Source organism: Oryza brachyantha, chromosome 5 (genome assembly GCF_000231095.2).
Source record: "Oryza brachyantha chromosome 5, ObraRS2, whole genome shotgun sequence".
NCBI classification, from domain to species: Eukaryota; Viridiplantae; Streptophyta; class Magnoliopsida; order Poales; family Poaceae; genus Oryza; species Oryza brachyantha.
The window spans coordinates 15,849,722-15,864,078 of record NC_023167.2 but is presented as its reverse complement, the minus strand read 5'-3'; the positions used below and the strand labels follow the sequence as shown (position 1 = coordinate 15,864,078).

The following is a 14,357-nucleotide window of genomic DNA, read 5'->3' as shown; positions in this document are numbered from 1 at the left end:
TCAGGCTCAAAAGATTCGTCTCACGATTTCTCACATAAGTGTGTAATTAGTTTTAAGTTTCATCTATTTTTAGTGCTCTATTTAGATAACCAAAGATTCGATGTTTTGAAGAAAAATTTTAAGAACTAAACAGGACCTTACTCATCCATCCAAGATAATGCATCAGCTAGCTCACGATGACATACCGCTCAACAATCAATTCAACCGCCCAATGAATAACATGCACTCGCTCCGTTAAAAAAAAAACCTTTATTTTTTACACGAATTTGAACACTATTTGGTCATGGTAAGTATATAAATAGATCTAAGTAATTAATATTTTGATTCTGCAGTAGATACTACAGTTATATAAGTACTGCGTCATGTATTTTGTTAATCAATAGATGACTATCTTCTCTCCCTCCTCCTTTCCCCTCCACGCCATACAAAGGCGTCGGCCATTTTAAGGGGAAAAAATAATCAAATATCATGTTTATAAATAGAAAATAATTTATAAATAAATCTTTTATATACATGTCCTTATTGATCTAATAAGAGTATAGGCCGAAAAATAAACTACGATAAAAAACCTTAAAATCAATTCCAAATTTAAAGTTAAAAATTTAAATTATGATTTATAAGTATAAACAGAAGAAAAAAACTAGGCTGAAAATCCTATGTGGCATGTTCTTTTAGCCACTTATATCACGTCACTATTCATGTCGTAATAAAATGTTAAATCTCAGTTATCTTTCAACGGATATGTATATTTTAGAATAGATAGATATAAAAAATTATAGTATCATATAAAATTCATGAAAAGTTTCTACGTTCAAAGGTAGTGTCTTTTAGAGATCAAGCAGTAACTTTGATCTCGTCTTTGCTAATTCTGCTACTCTTAATCTTGTTGTCTCATCAACTTTGGAAGGTGTTAAAACCATGTCTATGTTTAGATCTTCCTCAAAATATGACACACATTATAAATATATAATTGTCATGTAAAAGCATTTATTTTTATGATGAATCAATGTTTTATTAGTTTATATTACTGTTTTCTCCCCCAAAAGAATTAGTCTTCCTCAAAGCCCCACCCTTCTCTCCATTCCTCCCTCCACCATAGAGAGGGGCATTGGATTGAGATCCAATGGCTATGAATAGATTTATACCCATATGTACCCTGTTTTGGAGCCTACAATTGGTGGTGGAACCAGCTTAGGTGTTACTGTGGGTCATGAACCACCCCAGAATTTGGCCCATAGTTGGAACTATAGCAGATAAATTGTCTAACATCATAAAAATTAAATAGTGGACCATCCTTTTGATTTGTCCATTACATCTCGGAGAACAATCTTTAAATCCTACCAACATCACTGCCTACGATCCCTTGCAGCCTCGCTCAAGTACGTGGCTCCCCCGGAATTTTCACCCTTCATCTTAAAATCTAAAATTTCGAGTTGATTTTAAGATTTTTTTATTATAGTTTATTTTCTAACTTTGATTTTTAGATTTACTAACAACATATATAAAAATTTTATTTATAAAATATTTTTCATTTGTAAATACACCGTTTCTCTTTTTCATATAATAAGCCAAAAGATAGACACATTTGGCTTTTAAAACAATCATATACGAAGTGGAGCATCCAAGAAGAACCTATCAAGCCGGTTATGTTCAGAGATTATCCGCTCGGATCCAAAAATATATTTATGGGTATAGACATGGATTCATAAATACTGTATCTCCATTCCATAATAAAAATTTTAGTTTTATATATAAACCTAGACGTGTACCGTCGATTCCATAATAAATAGAGAGTATTTCATCCCCATCCTTTAGCTTTTGCTTATGCATATAAACCAAAATTTGAATTTTCAACCTCTGATTTGTAGTTGATTTTGATGTTTTTTCGTTGTATAGATTTGGCTTTAAATCACTATAAATATGTATATAAAAATTTTATTTATAAATTATTTTCTGTTTACAAATACATCGTTTGGTTTCTTTTAAAAACTTAAAAGATGATCCCTTATAATTTTTGAACGAAGCGAGTGGGCTCAGTTCGAGACAGCCTACAGGTTGAGTCAGCGGGTGCAATGATTACAGTACACCAATGACGCTGGATTAATCAGTGTGCTAACTGATTGGAGTGGCGGCAGTCGCAGTAGCACTGATCAGCTGGGGATCGCGACGAGATTATTTCCCTTAACTAATCACTCACTTGATTGAATCGATCGACACGATTGGTCTTGACAGGGAGAGGAGGAGGAAGAAGAAGCTTCCATCTGATCAAACCAATCAGTAAATTAATCCTGTATTATATTGACATCCCCAGCGTGATGTGCACATGTATGTAGACAAAAATCACCGATCCAATTACTAAAGCTAGCGAAAGCTGCGATTTTTAACCCTGAATTCTTTCATTCGAGCTGCGGTCGATCGTAGCCCTCGCTACGAGCTAATTAACTATCTGCTCTCTACTAATTACAACCCCCCAAATTACACATACATCCGCTGATTATGTAATTATACACTGCATTAAATTCTTTGGGAGTTGCTAAATAGCTAGCTAGATGATGGAGTCATGGAGAGCATCAGCTTGGTTGATTTCATGCTCTTCCTGGACCTTTGGGAGGGTCATGGCGGTTGTTGGGGCCTGAACCTGGGTAGTCGTTCACCTCAACGTCCATCCTCGCCGCCGGCCTCCTGCTGAGCCCTCGCGCCGCCGCCGTCTCCTGCATGGACGGTCACAAGTTAAGACCTTATTTAGTTCCTAAATTTTTTTTCCAAAAACATCACATCAAATTTTTAGACACCTAAATAAAACATTAAATATAGATAAACCAAAAAACTAATTGCACAGTTACGAAAGAAATCTTGAGACGAATCTTTTGAGCCTAATTAGTCTATGATTAGCCATAAGTGCTACAGTAACCAACATGTGTAAATGATGAATTAATTTGGCTCAAAAGATTCGTCTCGTGGTTTCTAGGCTAGCCGTGAAATTCGTTTTTTCTTTCGTGTCCGAAAACCCCTTCCGACATCAGATCAAACATTTGATGTGACACTCTCTCAAAAATTTTCTCAATCTAAACACCATATAAGTCATGGCCGGTCAAGAACTCAAGATATATCGCTCGCTGTCACCACCAACATTAATTGCTGGGTGTTTCAGAATCTGGCTTCTGAATTTACAGGCTCATTTCACAGCTGGTTTGTGCAGGTAGCTACTACTATTTATTAACTGCAATTGCGATTTTTTTTTGGGGCAGTAAAAGGACGACGAACTTAAAACCGCGAGATTGATGGCATCAGGGCACGGTAGAGATCGAAGGAGCTATAATAATGGAGGAGAAAAGATGAACTTACATCTGCAGAAAAGTTCAGAGACGGCGGGTGCTGGTGCAGGCTGCTCATGCGCAGGCTTCCTGCAAGAGGAGAAGGGCGAAATCACAGTCAGCAACAATTCAGCGAACGGCTCAAGAACTTGATCGGGCGGGGGAGGGAATCATTCAAGGAGACGACGAACGAACGCCGAGAGGCTTACTCGACAAGGGCGCCGAGGAGACGAGCACGGGGAGGAGGAGGCAGGACAGAGCCAGGACGACGGCGACGAGGCGGCGGCCACCACCCGGCCGTCTCTCCATTGCCCGGCGCATCCAGGAGCTAGCTGTTTCTTGATGCGTGTGATCTTGGGAGGAGGAGACGACGGATGGATGGATGGCGAAATGGTGGGTGGTTGGGGTGGTGGTGGACTGGTGATGCTGCTGTGCTGGCCTGGGGGGTTTTATAGTTGGTCCATGTCCATCCGATCCATGTGCTGCTATGCTAGGCAGTGGATGCAGTGGCTGGCTCTTTCATTTTTTTTTATTTTTTATTTTTGCTCTTCTCTACTCTTTAAAAGGTCAACTTCGCATCGCTACACTTGCATGGCTTTATTTAGGAGGCGGACTCCCGTGGATGGATGCAGTACGAAGCACTGCCTTTGTGGACACCCGTGGTGCTTCCGGTTCGGTTTGGTGCGACGTGTGTATTCGGGATGTCTTCACCATGATATATTTATTGGATCTAATCAATTAGCCAATTTTTTTATGTTCCTATAATTTTATCCGATCTCTTATATATTCCTAAGATTTACTTGATCTCTTATATACTCCTAAGTTTTTATTTAGATCTCTTACATGTCCATCCGTTAGTTGACCATCAAACTTGATAGTTTGTTATTGTATAAATTACTTCAGTTTCTGTAAAAAGATTAAAATGTTTAATATATAAATTGTCTGGGTTATGAAAAACTAAGGGGATGAAATTATTTTTTCACAAATTAAAAAACATATAAAATTTTTATATAAATTTCAAATCGAATTTGATGAATTTCGTACATATTTCCAAAAATTTTAGCCTACATAACATATAGTTTTAGTTCTGAATTTTTTTGGTGAAACTAATGTTTGGATTTAATCACAATTTCTAAAAAACAATCAAAAATTTAAAATTTGTTTTTCAGGTTTGGGATACATGAAAATTTATGGAGTAGATAGCGCATAAGTATGAGAGAGATATAATATAATTATTTTAGAAATATTTAATGGATAACTGATGGATAACTAACGAAAATATATATAGAGAGGGTTGAGATGAAAAGTTAGAGGCATGTAAGGGATGAAGTAAAATTTAGGAATATAAAAGGGATTAAACAAATTATTAGAGGTAGGTAGGAAATTTAAGTTATGTATGAGTATATATAAACATATATAGTACTTTGAATATTTTTTAGATGATTATGGGCTCATGTTGTTAGGCGTACAACAATAAATTTTTATGTTTTGATTTAGGATATTATATATTTCTCTTATCTCTATATGTTCCTAGGTTTATTTTAGCTGTTTTTTAGGTAGCTGTTTGCAATAGCCTAATTAAAATACTATTGCAGGCAGGCAAAGAGATAGAGTTGTTAGATGTACATGTGATCTAACTTCGATTGGTTTTATTCTCTTCTTTGCTGTCCCAGCTTCATGTATCATGATGAGGTTCTGCAATACAATGGATTTTCATTGTCATAAGAGCGGGTACAATAGCAGGCTATAAGCCAGCTATAAACATATTTTAAAGAGATAAGAGAAGAGATAGAAGAGAGGTGGGCTACAAGCAGGTACAATAGCAGGCTATAAGCCAGCTATAAGCATATTTTTAAGAGATAAGAGGGGAGAGAGAAGAGAGGTGAGCTATTAATTTGTAGTCAGCTGCACACGGGCTCCAAGACAAAATATGTGTATGATATGTGGGACCATGTATTGATGTTTTGTAGATAACTATTGTATAGATTAGCTATTAGATTGACTATAGATGAATTGAAGCTACTAGTTGGCTATACTATTGAACTTGCTCTTTTGTAGCCAGCTACTCACGGGCTCTAAGATAAAATGTGCATATGACATGTGGGACCATGTATTAATGTTTTGTAGCTAACTATTGTATGCATTGGCTATTAGATTAGCTATAGATAAATATGAGCCAGTAGTTGGACTTGCTCTAACGCTTGCACACGAATTAATGACTGTTTGAAGCAATCAATGATTGGTTTTCTCGAGTACTAGGGGATTATACAGACATTGTTTGTTAATTAGGTACAATTGTCTGTGAAGCAACATTCTCCCATTGAAGTCATGATTGTGATTGACATATTCCGTTTGGCTTAATTATGGATTAACCATTGCATGACGACTCTGGGAAATATTGTACTTGATGCCAACCAATTAAATCTCTGTTAACCTTACTATACCATTAACTTTTTATTATATGTCTGACCATTCATTCTATTTTAGAAACTTGTATAGTTATCATTTATCTTGTCGTGATTGTATTTATTAATAAGTATATTTTAATTATAGAAATTATAAACTAAAATTTCGTATTTGCATAATTTTTTAATAAAATGAATGGTCAAAACTTATATACAAAGTCAATGCCGTTATCTGTTATAATCACATAAACGACGCCACTAATTTTTAAACCTGGATGTAGAATCTTTTTTAAAAAGTCGTTGAGCATCATCCTGTTTAATAAAAGAGTAATTACATTTTGAGCCATCTTTTGTTACCCAAGTCATACTTCGGACCATTCATAATATATATATATATATATATATATATATATAAATATAATTTGGATTATATAAAAATATCGTTTTGCCCGACACTTTTTTCTAGCCATGTCTACCATTTCCTTGAGCAAACATATGGACTGAATATAGATAGGGAGTTCATGTGTATATCAAAGCCGATGCGTTTGAGATTGTAAATGTGTACTGAAAAAGTTATTTAGGGTGGTTTAAATTACAACAAAGATAAATTTGCGTATCCTAAAGTAAAAGAAAGAAAATTTTATGAGCGATTTAAAGCGTAACTCTGGGTAATAAAAGGTGGCATAAATTCTAATTTATTCTTAATAAGAAACTTAGCAGAGACAAGGAAGACCGGACAATTCGTATATGTATACTTTAACATATATAGGTATATTATCCAACTTGCTGGCCATGTCACTCTTGTTGTTATGGTCTTGGCTGGATGCTCCCAAGTCAAAGGAATGCAGCTTAGAGAATTTGCAGATATAGCCTCTTATTATCTGTTCGCTAGCTCATCAGTCTTTACCAAATTTAAATATAATAATTAATCTTGGGATTTTTCTCCTAACAGTAATCCGTTTTGCAGCAGTGGTTTTTAAAAGCACTAATAAAACAAATATGATATTTTGCCCATAATTATTTTTATTATTTCATTCATTTTCTACACTTCCACACTTTAAGCAATCTGAAAAGAAAATGCATCACTTTGCTCATCATCTTCCGGACCATCTTGGAGAGATACACATTAGGATCAGGGGTGGAAAAAAATGCTCCAAGTTCCTAGCTCAAATCAACTTGAATTTATAGTCATAACTAGTCAAACCGAGCTAGGATTGTAGCTCATGAGTTTAATGAGATAGCTCACAAGCTCCTTGTTTAGCTCGATACTGCAAATGACACCATAGTTTAATATACTTAATCCGTCTTAACCAGTGTTTAGTATTTTAATTATATCTAAACAATTTGTATTTGGTGGGGTTATTTATCAGTTACTATTTTATAATTATATTAAAACATAATAAAATGAGAGATTTACAATTATATCGGATGACATAAATAAAGTAAATCTAACTAACGAGCCAGCTCACCGAGTCGAGACAAGCCAAGCCAACATTTTTGCTCGTTAAGGTTCAAGAGTTGAGCTGACTTGTTATTCTCTCCTAACCATGAAGTCAATCACATCACAAGCTGCTCGGTGACCACTGCCAAGTAGCTTAATTCCAAGCGAGAGAAACCATTGGCAAGCTAGAGCTCTGATAATTCAAAGTTTTCTGATAGTCTGCTGACGGAGGAGTCATGAATGATGAACCATGTCACTGTCTGAGCTGTCATCGATCTGCTGTTGGACCGTCCTGTGAGAGCAATTGGATTCCATTCAGATGCAGATAATCTCGAGCTGATCCAGCGATTTCGACCTGTTGGTCACGAGTGGTCGACTGATAGTTGCTGCCACTGTTCATGGACAGAACAACCACATACTACTGATGATTTCTATGTTGTTTTTTTCTTCTGAAATTAATTCAGTGTGCTGCTGCCGCCAATATCTGAGATTAATTCAGTTGACGCTTAAGAAAAAACCATGTTTGGCCAATCACCACTACAGTTCAAGTCAAACACAAAAAAAAACTAAGCTCTCAGTAATGGGCATGGATGCACTAACAGCAGTCATGTCAATAATCTCCAAGCAATCAAATCCAGTTTAAATTGACTACGCCGGCTAGATATTTTGTCAAGAATGGAGATCATCTTAAACAAACATTCATGCTGTAAAATTAATGCCGTACAGCTAGTGCAGTGTGAGTTGGGCGTCACAAGCAAGAAGAAGTGAAGAAGAAGCAAGTTCAGTCCATCACTCTCTGCATTCCCAAAAGCAGTTCAGACTTCAGAAGCGTATGCGTTTATAATAGCAGCAATGCTGACTTTGTTGTTTGTTCTGAAGTGATGTAAACTAAGCACAAAGAAAACTTTTACGATCCATGTGATGATTCAACAAGATTTGACATGCATAAAGTTAGGCAATTACTGGCGCAGATGCATGCATGTTGCTGCTAATAATGTACCCCCAGAAAGGTTAATTAGTAGTACATGCCTTTTTTTATCATGATCTGGTGTTGTCACTTAGAGTTAAGAAATTTTCTTCTCTTAATTTGAGTTAGTGGATGCAGTCATGGAGCTGATAGATGACTGCATGCATGTCTGCATATTGCTGTACTAGTACAATTTTCAGATTAATCTTTTCTGCAGTGGCCGTCGACCAACCGGGCGGCGACAAGTGGCATGGCTAAACTACACACTCGAAAAAAATAAATAAAATCGTTGTCAGCCTCATGACAACGCGTTGGGTCGCACGTGTTGCTATTTAAAAAAAGCTAAAATGGTCGCACGTGTGAATGGAAAGTTTGTGGACCAACAGTGTCACGCACAATGGAAAGGGAGGGGCAAGGAAAATGGAGGGAGTGTCCATTGGCAAACCATTTTAGACATTTCTAACCTAATAACACTAGGACGACGTCCATAACATTAAATAAGTTATTATCTAGGATAAAAAATGATGTGACAAGTGAATAAATGGGGAAATAGAATGATGAGACATGGTTTCTACACAACATCATGTGAGATAAGTAGTATTAAATTGAAGTGTGAAATAATGATGTTTGCATTGAAAAAGTAGTGTATAGTACTAGTTTCTTGATAATGGGGAGTTTATGAAAACTATATCTAGTGTTGTGGATTGGGAATGTCCTTAGAGTGGAAGCAAGCAAACATATGCGTTTTGAGTCGTATTCATGGACCATCGATCTCGGCGTGTACCGTGGCTCTGTTTATCAATTTAAACCCTTTTTTTGTGATTGGAAAGAGATGTGCACTTAAATTGATATGTCTCATCTGACTCAACCTATCAATTCTAGACAGAGATCAATAATTATATCCTAGTTCAAAATACATATTAGGTCAACTATAACATGCTCAATAGCACGTAAAAGCTACGAGATAGTGTCTTGTCATCTTGTCTTTCTTGTTGATAGTGGCGAAACATAGTGTGACTTTTTTCACCACGATTACCGATAAACCCACTATATATAGTACGAGACAGGTATTGAGCCCAAGCAACAACCGAGGAGGCTCCACCCAGTTGATAACTTATACATGGGACCCATTTATAAAGAAATTCATTAACTCATAAATTTTACAACATTTTTGTAGTAAACGATTCTATTCTTATGTTTTTCTTTGAAAATTCTCTAAACCAAAAGAGCCAATTTGAAAGAGACATGAATCATTTGGATCCCTAAGGATGGATTCTTGTGAGTGCCATGCGAATTGTAGAAATAAAATATAGAAAACCAGGGAAAAAATTCTTTGCATAGAAATTTTGCATCCACTCAAATGTCTTAGAAAAATCCATGGTAGGTGCATAGTACATTCATATTCCTTTATTTTTACATAGGTTAAAATTCCTAACCGAACGAACCATTATATACTCCCTATGTATGTTTCTTTTTTCTACTACTGTTCGTCTTATTTAAAAATTTTATATAATTATTAATTATTTTTATATCATTTTATTTATTGTTAAATATACTTTTATGTATGTATATAGCTTTACATATTTGAGAAAAAAGTTGAATAAGACAAACAGCTAAACGTTTATAACGGTGTTAAACATTTAGTGAAGGAGGGAGTATTTCTTTTTCAGAAGAAGATAAACGTCGACATGGCTATGTCACTGCCAAAAGAAAAGAACTTTCAGATGGTACATTGGAACCCAACCAAATGGGTGGATAATGTGTGGATATAGTGAGCAAAATGGCACCGGAGAGATCGATGGTTGCGTATATATTCTTCCTTTTTTCGCAGAGAGAATGTAGCAACACTTGTCGTACGTGGCATGTCTACGTATCTAGCTTGCTTCTTCTCTATACTAATTAAAGTTGTGTATGTGCTCATCACTTGGACTAGTACGAATGAGCGTGATGAGTCTCTCGCTCTTCTTCGTGGAGGTCGGCCACACACACTCATCGTACATTGCTTAGGCATGCGCATCGATCCATGCCAAATTGCTATCTTTGTTGAGAAAAAACACATAGATTTATGGTATGTTCTTCTCCGAAGAGATTTTAAGATTTTTGACAGGTATTTAGTGATATAAATAACTTAAGTAATTATTATAAAAATAGAAAGTAATTTTGAAGTATAGATAAGGAACTTATGTATAAGCGTTTTGCATGAAACATGTAATCTAGAAGCTTGGAAGTACACAAGTGTACAAGTGCACTGGCCAGTGATGACGGGGTACATGTTGACCAAGAGGACACTTCATGATAGTCTTTTTAGGCCCACTTCATAAAAGTTACTGATTTGATCAGTACACTTTTCTACTTATTAATATACTTTTCTACTGCTTTAAAATAGAATCGTCCGTTCTCCCTCCATGAACTTCCATTCTGAGAAAACCAAAATAACCCCTCCACACTAGGGCTCCCACCCAAAGAAAACAAAAAAAGAGAGGAAATTTTATAAGATGACATGTATTCAGGTCTAAGTTAGAGAAAACCATGGCACATGACACATAATGGTTGTTATGGTCGAAGAGTTTCACAAAACTACAATATTACTGATTTAACTTGATACTATAGCAAAAATAAAATGATTAATGTCAGGGTGCTTCAACTTGTAGATGATTTATGAATAAAACTTATAAATATAACATAGTTTTACATGTAATATTATACCTCATATTTAATTAAAATTGTGGTTTTATGAACCTATATGACCATAATACCTATGGTTATTTTCTACATACAAAAAAACACTATGATTTTCTAAAATTTGATCTATAATACCCGTGGTTTTGTGAAATTTACTCAAAAAAAATAAAATAATGACCTAATCACACACCCAAAATTAGGTGGTGTATAGATTGAGAAAATTTTTGGGAGAAGTATCACGTCAAATGTTTGACCGGATGTTAGAAGGGGTTTTCGGACACAAATGAAAAAACGAATTTTACGGCTAGCCTAGAAACCGCGAGACGAATCTTTTGAGTCTAATTAATCCAGCATTAGCACATGTTGATTACTGTAGCACTTATGGCTAATCATGAGCTAATTAGGCTCAAAAGATTATGTCTCAAGATTTATTCTATAACTGTGCAATTAGTTTTTTGGTTCATCTATGTTTAATGCTTTATTTAAGTGTCAAAAATTCGATATGATATTTTTAGAATCAGCTATTGGCTGCAGTGGTTACCACCAAATTGACCATAAATTCTACCAGCACACGAAGTCAACCATTTTGCCTCAAATTAAGCGGGTGTCCCCTATGACTCGGATGAACAAGAGCTGCCACGACGCCGCTTGCAATTTGTAGTGCAACAACAAGAAACACTACCGCCTGTTCCGAACATATGCAAATTTGGGGTAAAGCTAGCAATGGAGACCTATTACTCGAAACCCAATGGATATAAAATTTTTCAATTAGAGTGGATAAATGGTTTGAATTTTTATATCTATTGGTATACTAATGAAAAAAAAACTGTACTCAATTTGAGGTACAAAAGCGCGACGCCTTTAATTTGCTGGCCTTTATCCGATTTCACCGGCGTCGATCGAGCTGGAAAGCGAGGGGGAGGGGACTGAAGGAATCATCGATCGATCGATCGACTTGGCTGCGGAAACTGCGGCCGGATCGAATCCGGTGCCCGCCACAACGATCCAACACGTACGTACGTGGTTTAATTATGTTACTGGCTAAGTACGCACGCTTAAATCAGACAGGAGCTTGGCCGGACTGATCGATCGGAATCGGATCATGTGCAGTGCGTGCGTGGGTAGAGACGAATCTTGCACCGTCCGTGTACATACGTGGCAGCCGCAGCACATGCCCATTAATATATAACTCACGATTAAACAAAGTACTACAATTGCGTGTAAACGTTGCATATACTGTAGAATTATTTACGTACGTGGATTGCATATATATATATATATATATATATATATATCCACTACTGAACTGATGAAGTCAAGAGGATGGATGAACTGAAAAAAAGGGTGAGAAATTAAACGAGAGAATCAATCGTGCAGAAAACGAGATGGATATATATGCGTGCTAGCTATCTATAGCCGGACTGATGATCGACAATGGTACAATATATGGTATAGCCGCGGTGTGCTTGTGATGGTGAAGTCGCACCGCCTGCTAGCGAAATCTGTGTGTCAAAGTCGATCGGCGCCCATGGACAAAGCCAGACAGCGTCGGAGATTTTTCCTACTGCACTGTACTGTTACCTTATATGAGTTTTACGACACTCATTTGTGGTACCAACTAATCTATACCGTTTATTTTTAATTTGTAATATAATGGATCGGATCTGTTTCACCTGTTTCACTAACACGTACATCGTGAACTTTATACAGTAAAAATCTAAAACAACGGTATGGATCTTTCACCGATAATAATTACGGTAGTGGAACACTACAGGTAGAGAGCAATGACTTTTAAACTGATAATAATACAAATATAATTTATTTTACCTATATTTCTTTCTTTCTTTGCTTTGCTCATTTTTCCACGGTCTATCACCCACACTTAAGCAATCTGAAAAGAAAAACATAAGGACTAGGGGTAGAAAACAAGCTCAAAGATCATGACTCAGATCAGATCCAATTTGTAGTCACAATGAGTAAAGACGAACTAGAATTTTTAGTTCATGAGCTTAATGGGCCAAGTTGCAATCCACTCGTTTGGCTCGATGTACAAAAGACACCATATCTTTTCATATAGTTAGTGCATCTTAATTACATCCAACCCTTTTGTATTTGATAAGTTGTTTATTAGTTCATATTTATTATTATGTTAATATATGATAAAATAGTAAGTTTAAAACTACATTACTTGATAAAATAAAATGGTAAGAATGTTTATCTTAGTATTTTATTGGTCATAATGTCTATATATATACTTAAAAGCGGAGTCGTATTTCTTCCACACCTTCTGCGTGGGAAGCGTGTCCCGCGTCGTCATTAAAAAACGAACGACAAAAAAAAAAACTGCACACGTCCAAAGAAAAAGACACACTCGCCGAGAAAAGAAAATGAAAAAGGAAAACTGAAAAAAAAACAACCCACGCACGCACAGAACTTAAAAAAAAAAGGAAAAACGAAAAAAAAAACACCCCATGCATGCCAGGCTTGGCTCGCCCTCACCGCACGCCCCCGCATCTCACCCATCCTAGCCCTAGATCTAGACGTTGGTGGTGTTTGGTTTAGCTAACTAATCTATTAGTCTCTCCATTTAATCTTTTTTAATTTCTAAAAACTTAAATAAGAGGGACACATGTGACGTGTTCGACGTAACGCCGTAGAGAGGGGTGGACTGTGAGATCAGTGCAGGTTCTCTCTGCTGCACCCATCAGTTTCAGCATGATCTATAATCTTCTGTGTTGTCTTCTTTGCAGTGGTTGCAAGATCTGTTTTGGTATTAGTTTCTCAGAGTCCAGTCTGGCATTTCGTGAGGAAATTCCACACCGAAACAACCTGGTAGATTAGATGAATTCACCTCCAAACCTTGGCGTAGTAATGGGATCCCTACTCATCGCATTGGATATCCTGATCTTGTTGGTTAAGTTCGTAGGCAAGAAATAAAATTTATGCTTTAAGATAAATATTTTATTGTTAAATATAGTTTCATTGTAATGTACGGATATGTAACTAGTTCGGAGAAACACGGCTCTAATATCATTTATTAGAAAAGTTAGCCGATAAAATGAAATACCGATTAACGTTCCTGATTTTGCCATTGAGAGGTCAGAGCCATCACAAAATCCTAGCATCCATTGTTTTGTGTTTTTAATCCTAATAAAAACTCTTATCTCCTATATTTACTAAACACGGAAAACACTACTTATCCTTATGAACTTAATAATAGCGTGCATGCAAGCATGGTTGCATGCCTTGCATGTCACAAATTTTTTAGACAATTTAAATAAAAAATTCTGAAAATTCTGTAATATTCATAATATATACAATATGTGAAATATTATTGGCATTTTAATTCAAAATTGCTTGTACTTTTGAGTATGGATTAATTATATTTAAAATATATTGGAGGAAAATGTTTTACAAAATGTACAAATTTATTTGATTCATGTCCCCCTATGAATTTGAAAGTGAAAAAACAACAAGTAGCAACTAGCAACTATTTGATCTCAAACCAATAGCCAAATGCAAAATATTATTTGACCAAACTAGTAATA

At 35.9% G+C, this 14,357-nt stretch overlaps 1 protein-coding gene across 1 annotated transcript; it reads right to left on the bottom strand.

Moving 5' to 3' along the window:
• Positions 1–2,377: 2,377 nt before the first annotated feature.
• On the bottom strand, positions 2,378–3,723 carry LOC102706006. Its single transcript, XM_006654499.3, has 3 exons — positions 3,524–3,723; positions 3,346–3,404; positions 2,378–2,711 (listed from the first exon to the last, which is right to left on the bottom strand). The coding sequence occupies exons 1-3, from the start codon at positions 3,633–3,635 to the stop codon at positions 2,586–2,588; spliced, it is 297 nt and encodes a 98-aa protein (XP_006654562.1). The 5' UTR covers positions 3,636–3,723; the 3' UTR covers positions 2,378–2,585.
• Between the last annotated feature and the right edge of the window lie 10,634 nt (positions 3,724–14,357).

Coding starts and splice junctions, on each gene's coding strand:
- LOC102706006 (XM_006654499.3), bottom strand. CDS start 3,635: ATGCGCCGGGCAATGGAGAGACGGCCGGGTGGTGGCCGCCGCCTCGTC. Junction 3,405..3,523: donor CTCCTCGGCGCCCTTGTCGA/GTAAGCCTCTCG, acceptor CTCCTCTTGCAG/GAAGCCTGCGCATGAGCAGC. Junction 2,712..3,345: donor CTCTGAACTTTTCTGCAGAT/GTAAGTTCATCT, acceptor CCGTCCATGCAG/GAGACGGCGGCGGCGCGAGG.